The sequence below is a fragment of the Pipistrellus kuhlii genome, unplaced genomic scaffold (genome assembly GCF_014108245.1).
Source record: "Pipistrellus kuhlii isolate mPipKuh1 unplaced genomic scaffold, mPipKuh1.p scaffold_m20_p_14, whole genome shotgun sequence".
Lineage (NCBI taxonomy): Eukaryota > Metazoa > Chordata > Mammalia > Chiroptera > Vespertilionidae > Pipistrellus > Pipistrellus kuhlii.
In genome coordinates, this window is record NW_023425449.1 from 24649071 (window position 1) to 24675651 (window position 26581).

The 26581-nt window shown below is 37.6% G+C and overlaps 1 protein-coding gene across 1 annotated transcript; it reads left to right on the top strand.

The window, feature by feature from the left end:
* TGS1 (trimethylguanosine synthase 1) lies at positions 1–25479 on the top strand. The gene is made up of 13 exons (XM_036436940.2): positions 1–276; positions 2295–2359; positions 3304–3476; positions 3847–4663; positions 7190–7307; positions 9094–9180; positions 10543–10717; positions 12726–13032; positions 13980–14132; positions 15969–16112; positions 18876–19092; positions 20396–20474; positions 23707–25479. Exons 1-13 carry the CDS (start codon positions 173–175, stop codon positions 23827–23829), a joined length of 2562 nt encoding a protein of 853 aa, XP_036292833.1. The 5' UTR covers positions 1–172; the 3' UTR covers positions 23830–25479.
* Positions 25480–26581: the final 1102 nt, after the last annotated feature.

The following is a 26581-nucleotide window of genomic DNA, read 5'->3' on the forward strand; positions in this document are numbered from 1 at the left end:
ACTTCCGGCGGCGGCGGCTTCCTATCTGGCTCCTCCGTCCCCGGCTCGGTCCCGGCCCCGCACCCCATCGGCGCACCGCCCGGAGGCCTCCCTTCGGTCCCCAGGACCCGGCCGAGGCCCCGGAGGCGGTCCGGCCCCGTGGACCGCGGAGCTGTGTCCTCTGAGCGGGAAAATGTGCTGCGAGAAGTGGAGCCACGTGGCCGAGATGTTTCTCTTCATTGAAGACCTGGAGGAGGATTACAAGATCCTGTGCCTCTGCTCGCGGGCATTTGTCGAGTAAGTAAAAACTTTGCCCTCTCCCTTCGCACGAGTGTTTTCCCCAGGAATGTCGGTGATGCAGACGAGTTGTACTGGGTCCCTGGAACCGCGGCCAGAGAGAGTATTTGGCTCTTGGGAAAGGGGAGCCCTGCCGAGGCCGGTTTGGCTCAGTGGATAGAGCGTCGGCCTGCTGACTGAAAGATCCCGGGTTCGATTCCGGTCAAGGGCATGTACCTTGGTTGCGGTCACATCCCCAGTAGGGGATGTGCAAGAGGCAGCTGATCGATGTTTCTGTCTCATCGATGTTTCTGACTCTCTATCCCTCACTTCTTCTCTGTAAAAAATCAATAAAATAAATTTTAAAAAAAGGGGGGGGGGAGCCCTGCGTGGCGTGGCTCAGGGGTTGAACATCGACCAATAAACCTGAGGGGTCTCGGTTCCATTGGGGTCAGGTCACGTGCCCCGGTTGTGGGCTCCATCGCCAGTGGGGCGGGGGGGGGGGGGGTCGTGCAGAAGGCAGCCCATCCATCATCCTTATCATTGATGTTTCTGTCTCTCCCTTTAACTCTCTCTGAAGTTAATAAAAACATGGGAAGAAAAAGGTAAAATCCACAGACTTTACAGAGTGGTGGTCTCTGCCATTAAGTGTATGAGTAAACCTGTGTAGGCTGTAATGAAAAAATGTAGTTGATATATGTCATTTTATGTTTGTAAACGGCGGGGACATTTTAAAATTGGGGGAAAGTGAAGTGTAAAATGAAATCCCGTTAGTGGATATGAATGACATCACAAGGTAAAGGTTTAAAGTAGCTTGTTTTGGATAACGTCTTTTTTTTAAAACCTTAAGATTTATTAAAGCACCAATTCACATTAACATTACTAGTGAGGTAAAAGGTTTAACTATAATTACAGTCGTTTTTGAGCTGTCTTCTATTTGGGGGAAATATTTGTTTGGGGTAAAAATTGCTGTACCTGTAAGATAGCTAGTTGAGGGAGGGAGAAGTGCCTAAAGAATTGAATTCTGAAGATGGTTTTCTTTATATTAGACTAGAGGCCCAGTGCACGAGACCATGTACAGGGGGAGGAGCGAAGGGGGTGTGGTCGTCCCTCAGCTTGGTCTGCACCCTCTTGCAATCTGGAACCCCTCTGGGGCTGACCAACTGCTGGTTTAGGCCTGATCCAGTAAACCAGCAGTCAGACATCCCTCTTGCAATTTGGGACCACTGGCTCATAACCTCTTGCTTGCCTGCCTGCCTGCCTGATCCACTCTGCCAGCCTGCCTCATCGCGCCCCTGACCACTTGCCTACCAGCCTGATCACCCCCTAAACCACATGTGTCAAACACAAGGCCCGCGGGCCAAATCCGTCCCGCCAGGCCTTGCAATGTGGCCCGCACCGCGCTGTCATCACTGCACTCCGCTGCGTTTCCATCACAATGACAGTTTATGACTGTTCAGTAAACCATTCGGCCCGAGATTTAGGCTGGATTTTAGATTTTGGCCCCTTCTCTGATTGAGTTCGACACCCCTACGGGCCTAAACACTCCCATGCCAGCCTGATTGATGTCTAACTGCTCCCCTGCCAACCTGTTTGACCCCAATTTCCCTCCTCTGCCAGCCTGGTCACCCCTAACTGCCATCCCCTGAAGGCTTGATCGCCCCCAACTGCCCTCCCTTGCTTGCCTGATCACCCTCAACTGCTCTTCCTTCCAGGCCTGTTCTCTCCCGACTGCCCTCCCCTGCTGCCATCTTGTGATGGCCATCTTGTGTCCACATGGGGTCAGGATCTTTGACCACATGCAGGCAGCCATATTGTGTGTTGGAGTGATGGTCAATCTGCATATTACTCTTATTAGATAGGATAAAGGCTTGGTGCATTATTATTTCTATATTACAAATTAGGAAAATATATTAGCATATTGTTTTTTCTATCCTTAAACTTTTTATTAATCTATGTTGCTTTGAAATAGTTTCTTCTCTAAATTTATAACTTAATTTTTTTTTTTTTTACTACTGACTGTTTAATTTGCTTAACAGAGATCGAAAACTGTGCAATTTGGGATTAAAAGGCTACTATGTTAAAGACAATGGCAACGGTGCAGGTAATACAGTATAAACTATATAGTCCTTTTTTGCTAAAATTAACCATACACTATATTCATTATATTTTGTTATAAAGACTGTATTAATTTCTTAGCATAAAATATCATGTGGCAAAAATATTCTGTAATCATAGAGTCATTTTTTATTATAGCGTGGTTCTAGAATCCCTATTGAAGCATAACATTTCTTACAGCAAACTCCTATATGGAGTTGAGGTGGTTTCCTTTGCCCCGTGTAGCATTCCTTCCTGAATTGATAAAAGCAACCTGAAATTTGAGACTTTGAAAAGTAGAGAACACAGAGTTCCTAAAGTAGAAATTTATTGTTTTAAAAACTAAACGGAGGCATATTAAAATGTTTTCAGATTTTATTTGAACTTACGTACATTCACATGGGGCAGCACCTAACCAAAGGTGATTAGGAGCACTCCAAAGATGAACTAGAAGCATATTTATAGAGGAGATGCAGAAACAAAACAATCCAGTTGTGATTGAAGTACCCATGAGGGGCCATAATTCTCACCTCTCTTATTAGCAGCTCCTAAAAGAACTCCACAAGTCATCCTTTTAAATCCACTGATCCAGTGCAATAATATTGCAGAGAAGGAATATCAAAATGTAATAATTTGCCTCAAGGGTACTCTGCTGTGTTCCTTTTTATAGCCTCGGTACTCTGCACAATGCCCAGCACAAAGGAGAGGCTCAAGAAGTATAAGTTGAATGGGCAGCTAACTGGTCCTGGTAGGCAGAGCCAGACTAGAAATTGTCTCTTTATTCTTAGTTGGTCATATTTTACTAGTTCATCAATTCCCTTCTCTCCCCTTAAAAATTGTAACAATTATACACCTTTGGGCAAGGCATGTAATAACTCTGGTTTTCTTCATTAAAATGACAATAAAACCTGCATCTAAATTTTTTCTAAACTTAACAAATGCTATCTATAGGAGATCAAGCAACAGAAGAGGAGGAAAGTTGTGATTTCCATGATAATAAAGAATCATGTGATAGCAAAGGCATAGACCCAGATGAAAGTGAACTTGATTCTGAAACTGAACTCATGCGAAGTATGGGACTGCCACTTCAATTTGGTGGGATGTCTGCACATAAGAATTTTGAGGTAAGTATTCACTTACTTTTATTTATTAGTTTTCTCTGTAAAAATCACGTGGGATTTTTTTTATCCCAAATCTAATGCATTTATTCATTAGAGCACTCCAACTCTTTTTCAATGTACATATTTATAAATTAACCAGAACTGTAAGTTGTGTTGTGTCCCACATGTGATTTTTTTTTTTCTCTTGGGAACTTGGGTAGTAAGATTCACTTGTTTGTGTAACTAAAAGCCCAGGGTAATGGTAGTGGGGGGTGTGGAGGGGTGCAGAGATTGAAGTTATTTTGTTTAATTTAATGTCCAAATAGATTTGGATTGTACTTTCTCCTTTAGTTTATGAAGTGGATTTTGTATTCAAGTTATTTATCCTATGCAGGTGTCCATGAATACCAGAAATAAGATTAAAATAAAGAAGAAAAAGAAAAAACCTCAAAAGAAGTACTTAGATGAGATGATAAGAGAATATTTGGGACCAGAAGATGAAGAAGATGACGTTTTGGCCTCAGATGATCCATCTTCAGTCGAACAGGATGAGAATACCAGAACACATGAACTTCAACCCAAAAAAGACATTGAAACTGAAAGCCTTTCTATTGAAAACACATCATCTCCAAAGCTAGAAATTACAGAGAAATGGGAAAAGTACTGGAATGAATATGGCGGAGGGCTACTATGGCAAAGCTGGCAAGAAAAACATTCAGATCAAACACTGTGTCCCGAACCTTGGAACGTTCCTGATACCAAGGAAGAATGGGAACAACATTATAGTCAAGTTTATTGGTATTATTTGGAACAATTCAAGTATTGGGAGGCTCAGGGTTGGACTTTTGATGCCTCACAAAGCTGTGGTACAAGTATGTGTGGCTTTAATACAGAAGTTGACAACGAGAAAGATGAAAATTGCATGAAAGCAGACTTACTTTCTCTTCTATCTTCATCAATAGGTTGTAAAAGCTCTAATTCAAGTGAAAAAGATCCTAATGAACTACTTGATGGCGTTAGTAATATAAGTCTGAATTCAGGGGAACTAGAAGAGAGGCAGTTAGAGTCATCTGTAAGTACTCATGGCCATCAGTGGCCAAGTGAAGGTAACAGCAGAAGAGAATGCCCTTCTTCAGGCCAAAGTGAACCGTGTAATGGAGGAACCAAGGAAAGCAACTTGTCAGGCAACTGCGCGGATCAGCCAGCTCAAGGTAAGACTGACCAAGATTTATCCTACTAAATAACAGTTAATGCCCTAACCTGTTTGGCTCAGTGGATAGAGCATCGGCCTGTGGACTGAAAGTCCCAGGTTCGATTCCAGTCAAGAGCATGTGCCTTGGTTGCGGGGACATCCCCAGTAAGAAGTGTGCAGGAGGTGGCTGATTGATGTTCCTCTCTCATCAATATTTCGAATTCTCTATCCTTCTCTGTAAAAAAATCAATAAAATATATTTTTAAAAAGTAAATAAATAACAGTTAACTAAATGAACCTATCAAGAAAAATAACACTAATCCTTTATGGTTGAGTTAAGTAGAGCAAACTACATTTTATAGTGTACTGAAATTGGTCCATCTTATTTTTATATCCCTTTTATATAAATTGTTTATTACCCTTTTATTTAAATAAAAAAAGAATATTTTCAGAGAGTTCTCAGAAGTATCACTCCTTTCTCTTATACCTGGTGGCAGTGAATTAAAACTTGGAAATTCCTTTTTAATTAAATTAGAACTCTAATTTAGAGTGAGCTTGGAATGTCCAAGTTTCTCTAGAACAAATGAGTTTCTGAGGCATGTTAAAGAGTGGTTGAGCCAAAACCGGTTTGGCTCAGTGGTTAGAGGGTCGATCTGCAGACTGAAAGGTCCCAGGTTCGATTCCGGTCAAGGGCATGTACCTTGGTTGCGGGCACATTCCTGGTAGAGGGTGTGCAGGAGGCAGCTGGTCGATGTTTCTCTCTCATCGACGTTTCTAGCTCTCTAGCTCTCTCCCTTCCTCTTTGTAAAAAATCAATAAAATATATATATATTTTTTAATCAATAAAATATATTTTAAAAAAGAGCAGTTGAGAGCACATGTTTGACATTAGGCCAATCTGAATAAGAGTCATATCTGGAATTTAGTTTGGATAATGAAGTCTTGCTAGAAAGATAATTTAAACAGGGCATGGTGTTCATTTATAACTAGAAGGGTTGATTTCAGGACTCAAAATATTCAGGATACGGAACTTGGTTGTTTCCTGCCTAAGTGATTTAAAAAAAAAAAATTTCATCCTCATGCAGACTGGTGCTACTGTAAGGACTAAAGAAAGCCAGTAAAAGGAGTGTGTTAAAAAAAAAAAAAAAAAAGTTACAATAAGGTGGGTAAGAATGCTCTTGGTAGAGAGAAGGGTGCTACCAATTGATGGCACCGGGAAAGTGGAAATTTTTATAACTTTTGTGTTATCTTGGCATCCTTGATGTTTGGTACCAAAAAAGTCTGGTTCATAGGGATTTCCTTCTCATACTTATTCCTAAATGACCTGCTTTGTTCATCCCAGGTCACTGATCTTCATCCAGATGAGAGTTACTAAAGAACCCGATTGATTGATTGATTGATTGATTGATTGATTGATTTTCTCTGTACTCTTGAAATGAAGCTTAATTTTAGTGAATATTCTCATTCCTTTCGATTTTGCTGTTGTTATCCTTTTTATGTGATTATCTTATATTAATCTTTAATAGTCTTCAAACCTCACAGATTCTGCCTTCTCTTACCTGTTTCCTAAACTATGTGTATAAATTGACCATTTCTATTACCCGTTCCCTATGTATTTAATTGCCCATTTCTGTAATTAGCTCCAGTGTGATGGCCATCAGGATCAAATTAAGAATTCTAGATTTTAATTTGTTTTACATACGGGCTTGAGATCAAAACATAAAGTAAACAGGGTGAGGCAAAAGTAGGCTTATTAGTCCTTCATATGGAAAATAATACAATAATTAACAAATAATAAAATGATAAACTGTGTTTTGTGTACCCACAATTGTAAACCTACTTTTGCCCTACCCTGCATATTGCATTTTTTGATGTTTTCTGCTATTTGTGGTTGGGTGTTCTCCTAAAATAGTCTGTCCTCACATAGTCAAAGCTTCCCACTGTCTACATTGCAGACACCTCTCCACTTCTATTCTCGCCCCCCTATTTTGTTCCAGAGAACAAGGACAGACATGTACCTCAGTTGGAGCCACAAAAAGTTATTCTCTTTTTAAGTGGTGGTGTTTATCTTTGTTACTTCCATTATTACTTTAAGAGCTATGTTAGAGACAATTAAATGTATTTATCTCTTAAGAGAACTTTTTAATCAATGTGATCATGACATCTTTAAAGTCTTTTAGATTAAAATTTCATCAAAATGTGATAGCTATTAGCTATGACAAAGGTAACTTTGTGGAATAATTTGTGTAGAGTTAGATAGCTATCAGGAAAAAGTAGTTTTCACTTTTTAAGTAGCTAAATCATGGAAACTTTTAAACATTAATAGACATAGCATTAATAGACATAGCTCCAATTTTATTTTTTTTTTATGTTCAGATCCTGCATATAGATGCACAGAATAGGTAGATGTGGTCTGACACTTTGTCTTATGTACATGCACAGCTCATTGCAGGAAAGGCACTGAAATATTTTGATTGCCTTTGTAAATGGCAGGAGAGTTGTCAAACTAAGGGGAGATATCCACAGTAATAATCTGCCTCTTTAGATTTACAGAAGTCTTCAGAAGCAGACACAATCCAAGAAAGACCACCTCCCAACAAGACTGATGGAGATGAGAGTGAAGAAGATCCACCTGAACGTCAGCCAAGCAAACTCAAGAGGAGGCAAGTTGCGTGGTACCTTTTTTCCTGGAATGTGTTAGAATAAGCCACTCTCTCCACTAGTGAGAGTTACCAAGTGCTGGGACATTTCAGCACTATGAGGAGAAAAGATAAGACCCTGGGCTTTGGAGCATGGTCAAATCCCAACTCTGTCCCTTCAGTTCTGCCACAATTTCTTATCTATAGAGTGGAACTGATGCCTCTTCTGTGAGATCATTGGGAAGCTGGAACTAGCATATAACACCCTATATAATAAAGTTGTAATATGCAAATTGACCATCACACCCTCACAGGTTGGCTGCCTACAACCAGGCTAGCAGGAGGGTTGGTAAGGAACAACCAAACGACTAAACAGCAGGCTGCGTGGGGCAACCAGGCTGGCATGGGGGTCAGTTAGGAGTGATCAGGCTGGCATGCAGAGGTAGTGAGGATCCATCAGGTCGGCAGAGGCAAGGAGTTAGGGGTGATCAGGCAGGCAGGTAAGCGATTACGAGCCAGTGATCCAGGATTGTGAGAGGGATGTCCAACTGCCGGTTTAGGCCTGATCCCTGAGCTTAATAGCTATCTAACTCTAACTCAAGTACTAATATATTAGTAGCTATCCATGAAAGGTAGCTATTAACTACTAATATATAAGTAGGTATAGTCTATCTTTCTAAGGAAGTTATAATGTTTTTTCCCCAAAAGTCTGGGAATAAATATAGGATTTTATTGCTAAAATGCTCCTCAGATACATCAAATCTGGTGCTCTCATTCTATATCGATAGGGATACTTAGACAAAGATAAATACTTTGCCCGGAGTTATGTAGAGGTAATGGCAGCTCCAAAACTAGAGCCCAGTCCATCTTCGAAGACAGGACTGTTTCTAGTGTACCACTGATACATGTAATTAAACAAGTAGAGAATGATGTCAGGTAAAATATGGTCAAATGCCAGTGCTGTGAAATACAAGAAAAGGATGGACATTATAGAATTTGGATGTTAGCTGGGCACATTGCATTCCTATGACAGGATATGAAGTGCTCCACAGAAGACTTCTGTGTTCCATACAATAGAAAAACAGTAAGCACACTTTAGAGTACATAAAAGCATACCTCTCTTTGTTCCTTCTACATGATAGACATTGCATGTTAATTCCTCCATTAGTTCTTGATAGTTAGTTGCTGAAGGCAGACTGTGTGTACTCATATTCCTGGAACCTAGTAGGTCCTCCATAAATATTCAGTGAGCATAATTTCATTTGTAAGAATGATCTCTCACCATTACTGTTGCTCAGGTAGTAGAGAGTATTAGAATTGTCTCCCCTAAATGGATGATCCTGAGTTACTTAATACCACTTGTATCACAACCCGATTCTTCTTAACAATATATTTTTTTTTTCTTTTGTAATTTTTTGGTTGGGTTGATATTTTTCAAGTGTTTCCTTGTTTGTTTTTTAGAAAAACCTCTGGAGGAAACACTATAGGAGATTAGTTTAAGACTGCAGCTTTTAACTGGTATTTTTTCAAAGGAAAATGGAGAGATGCCGTGTTCAGGAATAGAGATAATTACTTGACAGGGTTTAAGTTTTGAGTGCTTATCACTGTGTTCCAAATACTGCTTGGTACTTTTTCTCATTTGGAAAATCCTGGTTAAAATACTGTTTTTCCTCTTTTCCTGGGTTTGTGAATTATGGTCGATAGTTGTAAAAGGAAAGTTGGCATAGGTTGACTATATGTGCTTTTGATATTTGCCTGAATGGGTGGGCTCTGGAGATAATGGCTTATCACCTTTTGTTTATTTGATTAGCCATGAGCTGGACATCGATGAAAACCCAGATTCAGACTGTGATGACAATGGTTCCCTTCTAGGATTCAACCATGGCTCCGGACAAAAGTAATTATACATAAATGCTGCTGTCCTTAAATCCTAACCACTTCGTCTATCTTAAAGCTCTCTGATATTCAGATAGCTAATAATGAGTATGTAGCTTATATCACTTGAGATGTTGCAGCTAAAGCACTAGCCTTTCTTGTTTGTAAGAATTATAGTCATCAACATACCTTTGATGTAGTCACATGTATTAACTCAGTTGCACTTCAAAGCAATCCAGTGTTGTTATTCCAATTTATAAATAAAGCAACTGCAGCTTGTAGGTTTTGACTCAGTCACGGTCACATCATTTCTTGGAGAGAATGAGTTGTAGCCCAGCTCTTGAGATTGTAAGCATGGCTCTCTTCATCTAGTGTCTCACATAACTCTGTGTACATCTGCATTGTGTAGCAAACATGCCATGAAAAGTTCCAATCTGCAGTTACCATTTTTCTTTTTTACTGTGAAAGCAGTGAAACTCAAACAAAACAGAAGTAACAAGAGTGAAAATCTCTTCTTCAAATCATTCCCCAGAGATATAATAGTTGGCATATATCCTTTCTAGTTTTTCACGTTATGTTTTTATGATTATGTACATATACACACCTTACTCCCTTTTTATAAAACACAAAAAGATCATCCTATACATAATCTGCAGCTTGCTTTTTCCCCCTAAACAATGTGCTATCAATAGCCTGCCTTATCAGTACATTTACCTAGTCCTTTCAGTAGGGCCTTGTGTTTAATTGATCATCCTGTATGTATAGTCAGGTTGCTTCCTAAGATCTACTTTATGCCTTTGAAGTGCCCGCAGCTTGTTGCATGTACTAATAGTTCATTCCTTCTTATTGCTAAGCAGTATGCCATTATATGAATGTACCATAGTTTGTTGAACCATTATCTATTGAAAGACTTTTGGATTATGTGTGGTATTTTGTGATTACAAATAAAGCTGCTTTGAACTTTTGTGTACAAAAAGTATTAGTGTTCTCTGGGATTAAATGCCCAAGCATTAAATATAAGGAAATTGAAGAGTTTATTGCCTATGACATGAAGAGTGAACTGAGTAGTTAAAGCACACTAAAGACCTATCATTTTACTATTTCTTTATTACATTATACTCCATAGTTTCTGCTTTCTGCTCTACTTAATATCTGTTGATATTTCCAACTTTGGTGTTTTACATTTACTTGAGAATTAACATACATACAAAGCTCGACCTTAAACTGCATTTTAAACTTTATTTCATATTTAGGAAAATGAAATTACAGTAGTGGCTGCTAATAGAAAAAATAGTGAAAGTTGTTAGTTTTATTTTCTTTTAATATAAAGAAACAAACTCATAAAACTTAAGATTTGAGTCCACTTCTTTTGATTTGGTTCCAGATATGGTGGAATTTCACATTTCAGTCATAGACGGGTCAGATATTTACAGAAGAATGTGAAATATAAGTCAAAGTTCTTGGACATGAGAAGACAAATAAATTTGAAAAATAAACACATTTTCTTTACTGAAGACACAGAAAAAACATGTTTTAAGAAAAGCAAAACTTTGAGTAAGGTATGTATAGATTTTGTTTTTTATTTACAGATAAAATTTTCTGTAAATAAATTTCATTTTGTGAGCTTGGCTCTTAAAATGAGAACCCTGTTTCTACCAGATATAAGGGCATCTGAGATTCTTTTCTACTTGCTTTCTAAAGACATGTATTGTGTGAAATAAGTTTGAAAAGGATTTTAAGTTGGGGGTAATATGAAAAGGCGATGTTTTGAAAGCTACAAAGTAGTAGAGAGAGTCTGGGAAGATAAATAGGTAAAATTGCCTGTATATGTAGTAACAGACAATGGAAATGCTCATTTGTTTTAGGCTAAGTAGGACCCCAGAAGTCCAGTGTCTGATACACCTTTTATAGTAATCCTTAATTTTGAGGTCACCTAAAGGTGATCGATTAAACGTTGTGCTAACAAGTTCATCCTAATGACATGAGACTCAAGGTTAATCTGGTGATTCCCAATGTCAACTAAAATAGTCATATCCCCTGTCTTGGATTTGCTGTACCTGTTGTCCAACTATTTGGAAAACAAAAGTAATTAAAATTGCTTTTGCTTGGTTTTGATGAGTGATTCTTACCCATTATAGAAAAAGAAAAGAAAGAAACACTTTCTACTGAGCAGAACCTTGTATCAGCCACATCTCCAGCAGTTCTTTTAAGTCAACAGAACAAAATCTTAGACCCCCATATATTTGTTTTTCCCCTTCTGTACATTACCCTTCTTAATTTCTATATTCTTTCAAAACATACTACAATTTTATAGCTGGTTTTATTTTTAATGTATTTCAGATTGTTTGGCTGCTGGTGATATTTTAATATTTTAGTGACCCTAGTTATGTCTGGAACAGATTTCCAGTATTGGTTCAATTGATCCTATAGGAATTTTTTAATGTATTAGATGTGATAGTCCCCATATACTAGTATTCATTTGTAGATGAAGAGCAGAAACATAACTGCTAAATTTTACCTTCTGGGGATGCGGGTGGGGGAGGGGCTGTTGTATCCTTAGATATCTGATTGACGTATAGGCATAGTCCTCTCAAAGGAAGATTCTGGGTTGTCTATGCCTATCTTCTGTCTACCGCTGTTTTTGTTTTGTTTTGTTTTGTTTTTTAATACATTGATTTTTTTCAGAGAGAAGGAGAGGGATAGAGAGCTAGAAACATTGATGAGAGAGAAACATCGACCAGCTGCCTCCTGCACATCCCCCACCGGGGATGTGCCCTCAACCAAATACATGCCCCTGACCGGAATCGAACCCGGGACCTTTCAGTCCGCAGACCGACGCTCCACCACTGAGCCAAACCGGTTTCGGCATGTCTACCACTCTTGTTCTAGTTTCCTGACTAGAAGGTCATAAAAGATCTGTTATGAAGAATGTTTCTGTTACAGAAGATAACAAGGAAGTATATATCATCTGACCTTAAACCTTGTTAACATTTCCTAGAAGAAACTTAATTTATAGGAATCATTTTACTGACTCTACTGCTTCAGTAAAAGTCAGTTCGCATCCTTTCCAAGATAGCACTGCCTTTATTCTTATAGACACAAAATCTTTTTAGTGTTCATCTTTGTTGCTGAAGACCACTTAGCATAGATAATAGCCTGGGTCTTGCGGAAACACTAAAATTAGTGACTCAACAATAGGCAGGTACATTTGTAATGGTAACGTCGCATAGTACAGTTATGTTGTTAGAAAGAAGTCTTTCTGGAAAGCTATTGTAAAAGTTCAACTTTATCTTCTTAATGTTAATGGATTATAGAAAGATCATAGTCTTGTATGTGATCTGATACTTTCTTCCTTTTAAAGAAATCTTTAATAAGGTTATGGTATGTCCAGACAAGAAAATGCAATTAGCTTGGAATTACTTGCTTACGTTAGCTGTAGGATGCAGTGTACTTATCAGTGCTAATAATTGTAGTGCAGCTTGTCAATCAGGTCACAAACAATAAAGCAGGTAAAAATATTCTGTGTCATCGTAATTGTTCAAGCCTGTTAACATCTTACAATTTCAGGTAGAAAAATTTCTAAAATGGGTTAATGAGCCAATGGATGAGGAAGCATCACAGGAGTCCGTTTCTCATGATGATGTGCAGGATGCTTGCACAAGCAGTGATTCAGAGGAGCAGGGAGTGTCTGTTACCACGGAGGATAAGCCCCTGGAGATGAGCAATCCAGAACCTGCTGAGGGTCATGCCATACCTTCAGCTGGTGAACTTGAGGCAGAAAACAATGAAGGGGACAGCAACGGAGCCACTGTCACAGATAAGGAGGATTGTGTGGCTCAGGATATACCAGATTCTCCTCAGGTGGAAACGGAAGGTAAGGGTAAATATGCTTCAACTTGCTGGTGGATTTAAATATATTCTTTCCACTTATGAGTCATCTATACCTAAGGATTCACTGCTATTTATTTTTAAGTTGAGAGAAGGCATGATAAGTAAATGTGCTAATGGCTATGGTTTGGCACCCAGAATTAATTTCCCTCTTGACTGAACAGGCATGGTAAAATCGAAGGTAAAGCATATGGCAAAACTGTGGTTGAGTACCTATGTCTATGCCATTCAGATTGGTTTCTACCACTCACTGTCCCATGGCCTCTAGGTGGCCATACCGTTTTATTCCTATTGAAATTTAGTATTGCTCTGGTTTTTGTTTTGGTCATTCTTTTTTATTTTGTTATTTTTGTAGCAGTTGTGCGTAGTGGTCATTTGTTTTTGGATGGAGCTAGTGACCCTGTTTCAATTTCTCAGAGGCACTATGATTTCTAGGTCATGGCTGGGTTCCGAGGATGGATCTATCGATAACTGAGGGTTGGAGTTTATCGGTCCTTGGGAAATTTTATCATAAAGAAGGGAAGGGAAATGTTTGGATTTCTATAATTCACCAATGAAGCAGAGTCCTACCTAACAGATGTAATAGCTTATATACCTATATTAGTATAATATCTCCTAACAATCCTGTGAAGCAAATAGATATAATACTGCTCAGTCATTTATTCCTTTTGAGAAATTAAAAGTTGGTGCTTTGAGAGCCTGCATTACTTGTCCAAGCTTGGGGAGCCAGTAAGTAGCAAATGAGAGGCTGTAATCGAACGTCAGTGCTCTTTCCACTGTGCCCTCTGCTTCTCCAGGTGTGTGATTGCACACATGTTCTGGAGTTCAGTCCCACATTATGATTATTTGATGTGCTGCACTTGTAGATAAATTCACCTGTTATTTCCTTCTTTCACAGTATGCATTTCTATTCTTTATACTCTTTTATTGTAGCTGAAATTAAAAAGAAGAAGAAAAAGAAAAACAAGAACAGGAAGGTAATCAGTCTACCTCCTGAAATAGCTGCTGTTCCTGAGCTAGCAAAATACTGGGCCCAGAGGTACCGGCTCTTCTCCCGTTTTGATGATGGGATTAAATTGGACAAAGGTAAAGTATATATAATGTTGAACTTTAATTTGAAATAATTTTAAACTTATCTAAAAGTTGTAGGAGTAGCAGGAAATTTCTATATCCCCTTTACCCAGGCTCAAAAGTTTCTTAACATTTTGCCACATTTGCTTTATCATTTTGTAGGTGTGTTTGTGTTTCTAATCCAGTTGCTCCTATTCCCTAATACTTGAGTGTGTATTTTCTAAGAACAAAGGATATGTTTATGTAACACTGGTAAAATTATAAATTTAACATTGTTACAGAATTGTAATCTACAGTCCACACTTCAGTTTTGTCCATTATTCTTACTAATGGTCTTTATAGCATTTTTTTTTCCCCTTCCAGTGTAGAGTCATGTATTGCAGTTAATTTAATGTTTCTTTGGTTTTTCTTTAATCTGGAATAGTTGCTTGGCCTGTTTTTTAATCTTTCAGGAATTTGATGTTTTCCAAAGAATAACAGCCAGTTAATGTCCAAAAAGTCTCTTAATTTGGGTATATTTGTGTTTTTAAAACTTCAGACTCGGGTTTAATCTATATTTAGGAATTGATAGATTATTAAACAGAACATCTAATGAAGAAATACCTAGTGCAGAAACATGTAATGGAATCAGTTGACACTGGAAACTTTGAATTCTTTTTCAAGTTTTCCTGCCCTTTGAACAACTAACTTAACTCAAATCTGAAAATTGATGTTTATTTTCATTTTAGAACTACTTAAATTAAGAGTCCATTAACTGTCAAAATTAGGAATTCCTGATCACTGGTGGAATTTCAGGGGTCTGTGAACCTCTTGTAATTATTTATAAAAAAAAATTACATATTTTAAAAAGTGCAGAGGAGTTTGTTAGGAGAAATGTGACTAGATAAAAGCTTTTAATTCTGTAAAAGTAGTTAATATTTTTATTATTCCGGCAATGAGGAGCCATTTAAAGTTTTGCTAAAGAAAAGAAACAGAAAATTGGTGCATCATTTTGTTTACAGAAATATCTTCCTTAAAAATGCGAATTTCTCCTATTTGGAAAAAAAAGAGGGCATTATCCTCTTTCCTCTGGATTGGTCACAGGACATGGGACTTCATTTCTGAAAATTATGAGAGTTCTGCTATTCCTGCAGCTTTGCAGCATTTTGCTGTCAGCTCCTTGCCTTTCCTGGTCCTTTAGAAATGTTTGAATTTTTCCAAACTGTCCAATACAAGCCTGGTTCATGGGTTCCCCGTTAGGAATGAAGTCATTGGGAAACTCTGTGGAATCTGGGTAGTTGGCCAATTAGAATGGCTGACTTTACATTTTCCATAGCAGATATTCAGTAGTTAATTCTTCAGGCATAAAAATAGGAATTACAGCCGAAACCGGTTTGGCTCAGTGGATAGAGCATCAGTCTGTGGATTGAAAGGTCCCAGGTTCGATTCCGATCAGGGGCATGTACATTGGTTGCGGGCACATCCCAGCCAGGGGGTGTGCAGGAGGCAGCTGGTCGATGATTCTCTCTCATCAACATTTCTAGCTCTCTATCCCTCTTCCTTCCTCTCTGTGGAAAATCAAAATATATTTTAAAAAATAATAGGAATTGCATTCAGTTATTGGTGATACCTTACCAAAGAATCAGGCCAGAATTAAAATAGTTGCTTTCTTTGGGAATGGGAATGCTACTGTTCCTTTTTAAATAAGCTTTGTAGAACTGTTCTTTAAAAGTAGGTTATTTATAGTTTTTGGAAAAGAGAAACAAGGCTGGGGTTTTTTAAGTATATATTATATAGTAATGATAGTTATGTTTATGCTTGGCTCGGCTTCTTGACATTGAACATCTTAGCAGAAATACTCTTTCTTCGCAGAGGGCTGGTTCTCAGTTACACCTGAGAAGATTGCTGAACACATTGCTGGCCGGGTCAGTCAGTCCTTCGAGTGTGACATTGTCGTAGATGCATTTTGTGGAGTCGGAGGAAATACCATTCAATTTGCCTTAACTGGAAAGAGAGGTAATTAGCCATCAATGGAAGAAAAATAAATTATATTCAGTTTATTCAGTAAACGTTTCATTTTCCTTCAGTTTATCTTTGCTGACATTTAATATATAAATAATTTAATGCCAGATATTTAAAATAATAATAGCTAGCACATATTAAGCATACACTTCGTGTCATACAGGTGTACGTGCTTAGTGTGTGTTAATTTATTTAGTCAACAATCTTGTGAAGTGTATCTTTTACTATCTGCCTTTCACAGATAAACAGAAATAAAGAAATGAAGTTTGGTAGAGCCAAGATTATAACACTATATAAAAATATTAAAATGGGGAGACTGTTCTTTAGAAGAAGAGCAGAAGGGAATCCTATTCACTACTGTTATGGACATCACTTAACCTTAATTTAAAGATGCCGTGAGATATCCTCTGTGATTACCTTTCAGCTTGAACATTCTGTGAGACTAAACATCTTTTCAATATTAGATCATCTTCAGGGTAGCTTGACTCTGGAATCACAAGAAACTCCCCACTACTATCTATCTGCCAGGCATTGTGTCGAGTAGGTAATATGTGTGCTGTTTCTCAAAAGAGAGGGGCTTCGGAAAATTGAACAGTCTGCCCACATTGACATGGCTGAGTCCTGAAGCCAGGACTTTAAATGCAGAATAATGTGACATTTTAAGTCATATTCTGAATATGCTTTCCGGCTACCCCAATGTTTATATTCTATACATAGCTTCCATTTTAGTCCATTTCAGTTGATTCTCATTAACTTACATAAAGTTTTTAACGTTAACTAGGAAACCAATGATTCTGAAAAGGATAGTATAAACTCTAGGAAGTGATTAAATGAAACAGCATTGGTTTTTAAGACGAGTGCTGGTGAACTGTGGCCCTTATGCAATCACTCCTGTGCTCCAGACATTTGTCTCCTAAGAGAAAGCTGTTTTCCTGTTTACTAGAATAGTTATTATTTTCTTGTTTTCCCTGAATTCACCATCTACCCTTACTACCCCTGTCTTCCCTCAGGTAGTTGCTCTCTGAGCATATACCCAACTGAATGCTTCATTTCCTCATTAATGTACAAACACAACAGGAAAGCACAATACCACCTCTTTCTAGTAACAAGTAAAGACAAATAACTGTTCATGAGTCTACATTCTAAACTTAGAGAATTCTTAAAGTTTTGTATTTTGCTGTTTCTTAAAGATTTCTTTTTCCCTTTTCAGTAGTTCCGTATCGGTGCTGCCCAAAAGGATTTTCTGTGACAATGGAAATGTTCTATGTCTGCACTGTCCTACTGTGGTAGCCATTAGTCACAAGTCGCTATTGAGCATTTGAAATGTGGCATTGTGACTGAGGATCTAACTTCTTAATATTATTTAATTTTAATAATTTAAAGGTAATAGCCACACGTGGCTGGTGGCTACCTTTGTTCGACAGTGCAGTTCTGTACAGTATCATCCAACATTTGCCAGCATTTCAGTTATGTGAGCATATTGCATGCTTGCATTCTGTTAGGCCTGAAAATAAAGTCTGCCTTCAAGGGAAATCATAAAAACATGAATATTAATTAATATATTTGATGTTCAAAGTTATTTTTTCTGTGGAATTTTTGGTGTCATCAGCATATCTCTCCATCTGTCTCTACTATCAGTGCAGGAGATTGAGCAGCTGAAAAGGACGTTTTTATCTTTTTCCTTATAAATATGAATGTTTATATGGAACAGGAAAAAATAGCATATAGATGCAGGATTTTGCAAGATATAATTTGTGCTTGTATTCATTGTTCAAGTGCATTCTTTCTCAAAAGTGTTAATAAATTTTGAAATCACCATGTTCTGGAAAACAGCTGTTTCCTTCATGACCATGGTGTATGCATCAGGCTTCCACTTAGCCCTTCCAGATACCAAACAGTACCACTGCTGCACGCATATGTGCACTCACTACAAGATGTAAGTGAGCTAAATTTAACTTTTATATTTGCATTGCTAATTATGAAATTGCAGTCAATTAAGTGAAAGCCGATTTGATGAAAACATGAGGTTGCCTGTTCCTTCTACCTAAAATGCCCCATTAAACATCAGCAGACTTTCTTACCTTTCTTAAGTTGATAAAAAAGATTTGCCAACATTTGTTTTATTTTGCTTTTCTGTAGAAGCTGTCAAATTTGCCTCATTTTGAGGAGATTTGGTCTTTTATGAAATCTTGGCATTTATAGGCTTTATATACTGTCAGAATCATATGCTTTCCTAGCTAATTCTCTGTTTGTCCTCCCATCACAGTTTGTACAGGAGGCAACCCATGTTTCTCTTCCCTCATCCCCTTTCTCTCTTTAAAAAAAAAAAAAAAAAATATATCTTTGGGTGAGGGTTAGAAAATGGACCCTGGCCCATGTGGCTCAGTAGGAGTGTCATCTCATACACTGGAAGCTGGTGGATTCAATTCCTAGTCAGTGTTCTTACCCAGGTTGTGGGTTCAATTCCCAGTCAGAACGCATGCAGGAAGCAACTGACCGATGTTTCTCTCATATAACTTTCCAAGTGTTTGCCACTCAGCCTGCACCTCACCCATAACACAGTGCTGACCACCTTTTTGGCTCCAGTACGTACTTACTTAGTGGCAACTATCTAGTATATGAGGCCAAACCTCGGTTAGTCTGTAAAAAAATATTCTTGTACATTAAATAAATACACTGGTCAGAAGATGAAGTATTCTACTAATACTAACTGCTAATTAATATCATTTGACTCATCGTTCCTGATCCCATTTTTAGTGATTGCCATTGATATTGATCCTGTGAAGATTGATCTTGCTCGCAACAATGCAGAAGTGTATGGGATAGCAGACAAAGTCGAGTTCATCTGTGGCGACTTCCTGCTGCTGGCTCCTCAGCTAAAGGCCGACGTGGTGTTCCTCAGCCCCCCGTGGGGAGGCCCAGACTACGCGACTGCGGAGACCTTTGACATCAGGACAATGATGTCTCCTGATGGATATCCTTTGAAAGTCCTAAGAGTTGACTCACACAGTGGTTGTGGAGAGGAAGGGGTGTGTGTGCATTTGAGAAAGACATTTATGAAGAGGAGAAAAGCTAATAGCATTTAATAGGTTCTACTTTGTTTTCCATAAAAAGCAGGTGTGTAAAAGTTAACTGGTGATGGATCCCCAAAAGTTATAGCAAATGTGAAGTATATTCCTTTGGTTAACTCTCCACTGTTACTGTTACAAAACAAGAGCTAGAGAGCATTGATTACTTGGAAGTACAGTCTGGAAATTGGGAATTTCCTGGAGACCTGTCCCTAAAGTCTGGGCGACTATCCCTTAGCTATTCTTCCACTCACACTTTTTCTAATTCTCTGTGTGTCTTCGCATTGTTCTGTTACTCTTCCAAATAGTGAAGCAAGCTCTTATTTCATAAAGAATAGCATTTATATTATTTTTCCCTTTATCTCTGTTCCCCAGAGGAACTCTTAACAGGACACATGTTCCTAAATTGCTAATTGAAGTTTAGAATGTGGACTACATGAGCAGTTATTTGTCTTGTTACTGGAAGGAGATGGTATGGTGCTTTTCTGTTCTGTTTGTACATTAACTAGGGAAGGACAGGAAGAGAAAGAGTGTTGTGTATTTTCTGACTTTGTTGCTAGGATAAATGAAAAATGGGTTTAACTTCTGCCCTAGCTGGGAGTGTCTCAGTTGGTTGGAATGTTGTCCCCTCCACTAAAAAAAAATAATAGAAAAGGTTGCAGGTTCGATTCCCAATAAGGGCACATTCCTAGGATGAAGCTTTGGTCTCCCATCACAGTGTGTACAGGAGGCAACCCATGTTTCTCTTTCCCCGTCCCCTTTCTCTCTTTAAAAAAAATATATATATCCTTGGGTGAGGGTTAAAAAATGAGCCCTGGGCCATGTGGTTCAGTTGGTTGGAGTGTCGTCCCATACACTGGAAGCTGGTGGGTTCAATTCCTAGTCAGTGTACTTACCCAGGTTGTGGGTTCAATCCCCGGTCAGAACGCATGCAGGAAGCAACTGATCGATGTTTCTCTCATCTCTGTTTTTCTTTCTCTCCTTCCCCCTTTCTCTCTTTAAAAGCCATTTTTTTAACCTCTGATCTATCAAGAACAGTGTGCTACTGAGTTACAAAATCAGCTACTTAATTCTCTTAGGCTTTATTAGAGGATTAAATATGTGCCTTGCTATTACATATTAAAACACATTTGGGTTATAATTGAAGAACTTAATCTCTGGTCAGAAATTAACTGTTGTTTCTGTCACTCTTCCTTAACTGTTGTTCACCTTTGAAATTTTCAGACTTTCTCAGAAGATCACTAATAACATTGTTTATTTTCTTCCAAGAAATGCTGATATTGACCAGGTAAGCCATTACTGAAAAACTTCTATGAGCCTTTGGCATAACTGTTACAAAAGAATGGATAAAAAAAAAGAAAAGATCCAACGACTTGCTTTAATTGAGAATGTGTTTATAAGAAGTCACTGACGTTTTTCCTATTACTAGAAAACTGGGAGTGTTTGCCAGTTAAATTCATACCTGTATCATTCTCTCCTCCACTGTTCCTGTCATACATACACAGAAACAGCATGCTGGGCTTTTAATTATATGTCCTGAAAGAATGACTAAATGTGTTGTGTTCATATGTGCACACCTAAATTAGTCACGATCTGTCTCTACTGATATACCTTGAGAATAGAAATTTCAGGTGTTCCTAAAAATAGTCACCTAAATAGAAATATAGACAGATAAAATCTTAATTTGGCCAGGATCATTTCAACTACTGTTTTGGAAGATAGGACACTTGACTAACATTAAAATGTCTTTATTCAGTTCTTACCATAAGCATTTATCTTAATCGTGTGTTTTTCCCCCTAATAGAATTGGATCTAGTATAACTGCTTCATAAAGATCTGATGAAATCTTTATTTCATGCTTTTGTTGAATTTTTAATAAACACTTACTACATACTGCCTTGTGCTATACATCTGTTAAATCTTTTGTCTTTCATATTTTAAATTTTACTACAATGTTGCTAGGTATGGGTTTGTTCTTTTCTCTCCTATTTGATACTCTGATAACTGATACTATCAATCTGAGCTTTTTCATCTTATTATAGAGAAATGATCTCTTTAGTTGTTCAACTATATTCTCCTTACCATCTTGTTTTCTTTTTCTGGGACATCAGCTATATTTTTCTAGTGTTCTGTCTCCTTTTTCTTTTTGAGAGATTACCTCAATCTGGTCTTCCAGCTAGCTAGTTCATTCTTCAGATATGCACATTCCCACCAGCGATTCAAAAGGGACCCAACTTCTCCACACTCTTGCTAATACTTGTTATTTTCTGGTGGTGATTGTTTGCTAATGGCCATCCTAATGCACATGAAATGTTATCTCCTTGTGCTTTTGACTTGCATTTCCCTAGTGACTAGTGATGTTGACCATCTTTTCATGTGCATGCATTCTGGATGTTAATCCCTAATCGGGATACATGCTTTGCCAATATTTTCTCCTATTCCATAGGGTGCCTTTTTATTCTCTTGATAGTGTTCTTTGTCTCTCAAAACTTTTTGATTTTGAGGAAGTTCTCTTTTATCTGTGTATTGCCTGTGCTTTTGATGTCTTATCCAAGAAATCCTTGTCAAATTCATTGTTGATTTCTTCTAGAAGTTTTACAGTTTTAGCTAAGTAGCTTTTTAAAACTACTGATAACCTGATCCACTGGGAAAGAGTCTCTCTAATTTATTTTCTGGGATGAGACCCAAGCATACATTCTTTAAAACTCCCCGAGTGATTGTAATGTGCTCCCAGAGTTGAGATTCTCTGGGTTAAGAGAAGAGTAAATAAAAGTTAACAAGCCTGAGCTCTTACTCTGTGGATTAGAACATGAAATTAGATCTTGCAGCCTGTCATCTATATATGAGCCAGTGTGGGTACACATTAGGCCTCTCAAATACTCTATGCCATACCAGTTACAAGAAAAAGCACTGTTCCTTGCTGCGTGCACTTTTATAACAAATTTGATATTAAACCTAATAATATCTGCTACTCATATCTGTGACTCAGGCCTGCATTCTAGATTCTCAGAGAAGGTTGAACCCATTGATTCCATAATTCTCCTTTTTCTCATGTAAATATTATGCTCTATAACTAGTCTCATAAGAGGTTATGTGATTTTTAAATTAAATATTAGATGGGCTGATTTGGATACTTGAATGACAATAGGAAATTGACTGTTTCTTATAAAAGTTACAGTAAGTAAACTTTTTTCTAAATTAACACTAACCCAGAAGTTACCTTTTTCTCTTAAACTGGTATTTTTCATTTACTTCCAAAAGCCTGCCAGAATTATGGTTGGTAGGTCATTCACGTTTCCTACCTCTAGAGGGAGTAATGACACTAGACAAATAATAAAAGTAAAAAAGGAAACTTGAGCATTATATTATTTGGTACTGAATTTGGGTCAAATTACAGTGGGAAATTAACTTTTCTTTTTTAAATGAAGAAACTATATGTATTTTTTTAATAAGAGAAGAAACATTACTACAAGATTGAGAGAGCAGAGATACAGAAAAGTCAACTTTTTGTTAAGGAAAATTTAGAATTTCACAACAACCTAAATTTAAAATTGGGCCAGGTATCAAAGCTTATGTGTCTGCTGTTTAAAATTCAGGCTGCATTTTCTCCATAGAAATGTCTATCAAGACCATTAATTTCCCATGCAGGGAGATTTGTACCCTGGATAATATGTAGGGAGGTTACACTGAGTATGGATGCATTTCCATATAGGAGATGAGTCTAGTTCTTTTTTGTATCTAGTAAAATATCTTTCTAGATCCCCTATTACCTTTATCTGTTTGAGGGTTATTCCAGGACATATATCTCTTGTTATCTAAACTTTCACTTTCAAACTCAAGCACTATATTCCAGTAGGTCTCAAAAAGAGCAATCTATTTACCCCAATAAAAAGGAGAGGGAGTAAAACCATACACACACACACACACACACACACACACACACAAAGGTTAAAGAGATGTCCCAGGTTGGAAGAAAAGCAAGAGACCAATTAGAGAAGGAAAAGGTAGTAGCAAAGACTAGAACTTGTGGGAGTATATCTGTCTTGCTCTCTGGTGGATTATTCCTAGTATCATGTTGCAGGCTCTCAGTAAATATTATTGAATGAATGAGAGGGAAAGATGCCAAAGATAAAGTGAACAGGACAAAAGTGTTCAGAAAAGTGATTTACTCTTTAAATTTCTATCTTAATAAACCTGATATTCGAGGAGGGCATGTTTGTTTTCTCTTTCTCTGAGTTCTTACGTTCTGCAATTGGAGAGATTGGGTCAATCAACATACCATGTGATCTTTCACATAATATCACAGTGTCTGAAGCAACAGGTGTTTCTACCAATAAATAGTGCATTAATACCTGGAAAGTAAGAGTGAACATTTGAGATGCCTCATTATTTAAAGGACTTAAATAAAAAGCCAAGTCATCTTACTATTTGATGAAATATATGAATGATTTATTTTGAAATCATGTTTGTGTATATGTGACTTTCTTTTGTTCCTTTTTTTTTTTTTTTTTTTTTTTTAGGTGGCATCCTTAGCTGGGCCTGGAGGGCAAGTGGAAATAGAACAAAACTTTCTTAATAATAAACTGAAGACAATCACTGCTTATTTTGGAAACCTGATTCGAAAACCAGTCCCTGAATCATAACTGTGAGATGGTACAAGGACAGAAAGATCACGGAGCAGTCAGAACATTATTCAGAAACAATTGAAATTTCTTTCTCTATTCACTGATCTATTAAACCCCTAGTCTTATATCACCATATAAAATGGAAAGTTACAGAAGATTAGTGAATATTAATGAAGTACTTAGAGATCTTTAAGTAATATTAACTGTGTATTATACACTACAGGCCAGATGCACGAAGATTCGTGCAAGAACCGGCCTTCCTTCTCCTGGCTGCTGGCACCGCCTTCACTCCGGCCGGAGCCGCCTTTTTGCTCCGGTCTGGAGGGGATGGGGCGCTGCAGAATGCTCAATGCTTAGCGCCTGCTCATGCAAATTAACCCTCCATCTTTGTTGGTGAATTTGCATAGTCACTCTGGTTTAGCTGGTGGGTGTCGTCATGAAGGTACAGTCAATTTGCATTTTACTCTTAATGTAGATTAGTATAGTAAGTGTCTGATAGAGAAAAGGTAGGCTTTCTCTTATACCCAATGTCAGCATGTGTGTGTGTGTGTGTATGTGTGTATATATATATGTGCCTATGTTTTTTTTAATATTTTATATATTTTGGTTTAATATCTTTGTGTGTGTGTCCCACTACCCTTCCTTCATCCATCTAAAGAGAACAGTATTTTAAATTCCTTTGGAGGACAGAAAGGAATTATAATAGACTCTGATACACCTTTTTCCCCTAATTGATGCACTGCCCTTTCCCTTCCCCACCCCCTTTGCCACTTTTTTTTTTTTTTTTCTATATTTTTCACTAGTATATCCTGGATGCCTGTATGTCAGTACATGCATACTGCTCTACCTTGTTCTTTTTATTAGCCATCCTGTATTTTATCTTCTGGATAAACTATAATTTTCTGTTGATGGAAACTTGGGCTGTTTTTGAGGTTTTTTTGCAATTATCAACTGTTCTGTGTTGCGATTAGTGTATGTTTTCTTCTATTTCCCCAGCTCTGGACATCATCAAACACTTTAATTTTTGCCACCATCTGTGTCAGAAAAATGGTATCTTACTGTTTGTGTTTCCATAATTATGAATGAAATTTGATAATATTTTCATACATTTGGTCTTTTTAAAATAGTTTTCCCCTTTTAAACTGACTGCTCCTATCTTTTATTAATTTTTTATTTTTTGCTATTCATAAAGTTTTCAATTTTATCAGTCTTTTTTCTTTGCTGCATTTGGGTTTATGCCCTTCAGAAAGATCTTATCCACTCCCAGAATATAAATACATTTATCGCAATCTTTTTCCAGAACTTTCTTGTTTTCATGGCTTTGCTCCACTTAGAATTTGCTTTTATTTTATAAAGTTGATGTCTTTAAAATTTCTATTACAAAAAGAATGTGAAATATATTTTGTAATAAGCTTTATATTTTTTTTCTATTAAAATGGCAAAGAAAGGAGGAAGAATATGTGTTCCTTTGTTATTCATCTACAAATGGTATTCATTAATTTTTTCAAGTAGTTAAAGAGACAGGACTTTCTGGCTATTGGGGATCCAAGACCTTTATCTTTTAATAAGATGAGTGTGTTAAGCATTAAACAAAACATGGTTTGGGCTAGCTAGGATGGAGCTGGAGGAATTGGAATAAATTGGGGGAATTTCTAATAAATACTGGGGGGCAAAATAACTGTTAAGTCAAAAACACCTTTATTGGAGAATAAAGAAGCAATACTAATTTTAGTCTCTTGAAATTTTACAATGTAGGCCTGGTTACCTTGCAATACCGTAGCAACTGCACAGTCATTAAAGATTAAATTAATTTTTTTTTCTTTTCTTTTTGCAACATCAAAATCTGTCAATGTTCTGTTTTTATAATTTTTCATCAGGTAGCATTAATGTATATATCATAAACATGTCACCATTTTTTAATTAATGTAGGCATTAGACATGAACAGTTCTACCTGTGGCCTCTAGAACTCAAATGTGACCTTACTAGCACTTGTTTTTGTCAGTTAACCTTTTGTGCAGACACTTTCCACAATTCATTTTCCTATTTGTATGTTATTAATATTTAAATTAGTCTTTCTGAACGTAGATGTAACTGATTTATAGATTATTAGTGCTCAAAAAAAAAATGTATTACGCAATCCTGCATTTAAATCAAATCTGACCAAGAAGCCAAATATGCAAAATGGATAAAAAGTGAATCCCCTAGAACTACTTAGGATAAAACAAGTGAAGAAGCTAGCAGTCCTTGTTTTAGTCCAACTCTTAGCTCGTTAAACCTTTTAAAGCCATTTTTATAAAATGAACAAAATTGGTGCATGGGGGGGAAGGTCTGCTCAGCTCCTCCTGCACCCTCTCTAGTCCGGGACCCTTCATACTAATCCTGAACCGCTGGCTCCTAATCTGCCCGCCAGCCTGATCACCCCTAATTGCCTCTGCTTGTGGGCCTGATCGCCCCCAACTGCCCCCCTGCCACTGGCCTGGTTACCCCTAACTGCCCCCCATCAGCCTAGGCTCCCCTCACTGCCCCCCCCCCCCCCCCCCCCCGCTGACCTGGTCGCCCCACGCAGTCTGTTCAGTCATCCATCTGGTTGTTTTGGTCGTGGGGGCCCCTGGCTTTTTATATACATGGATATATATTTTAACAATTTAAATCCCAAGTGAACAAAATCAAAAGAGTTTACAGATCAAAAAAAAAAAAAACTGAAGTACTGGAAAACTAATTTCTCCAAGTTTAAAGAGCAATTAAGTGTAGCTGAAATTGGAACCCATG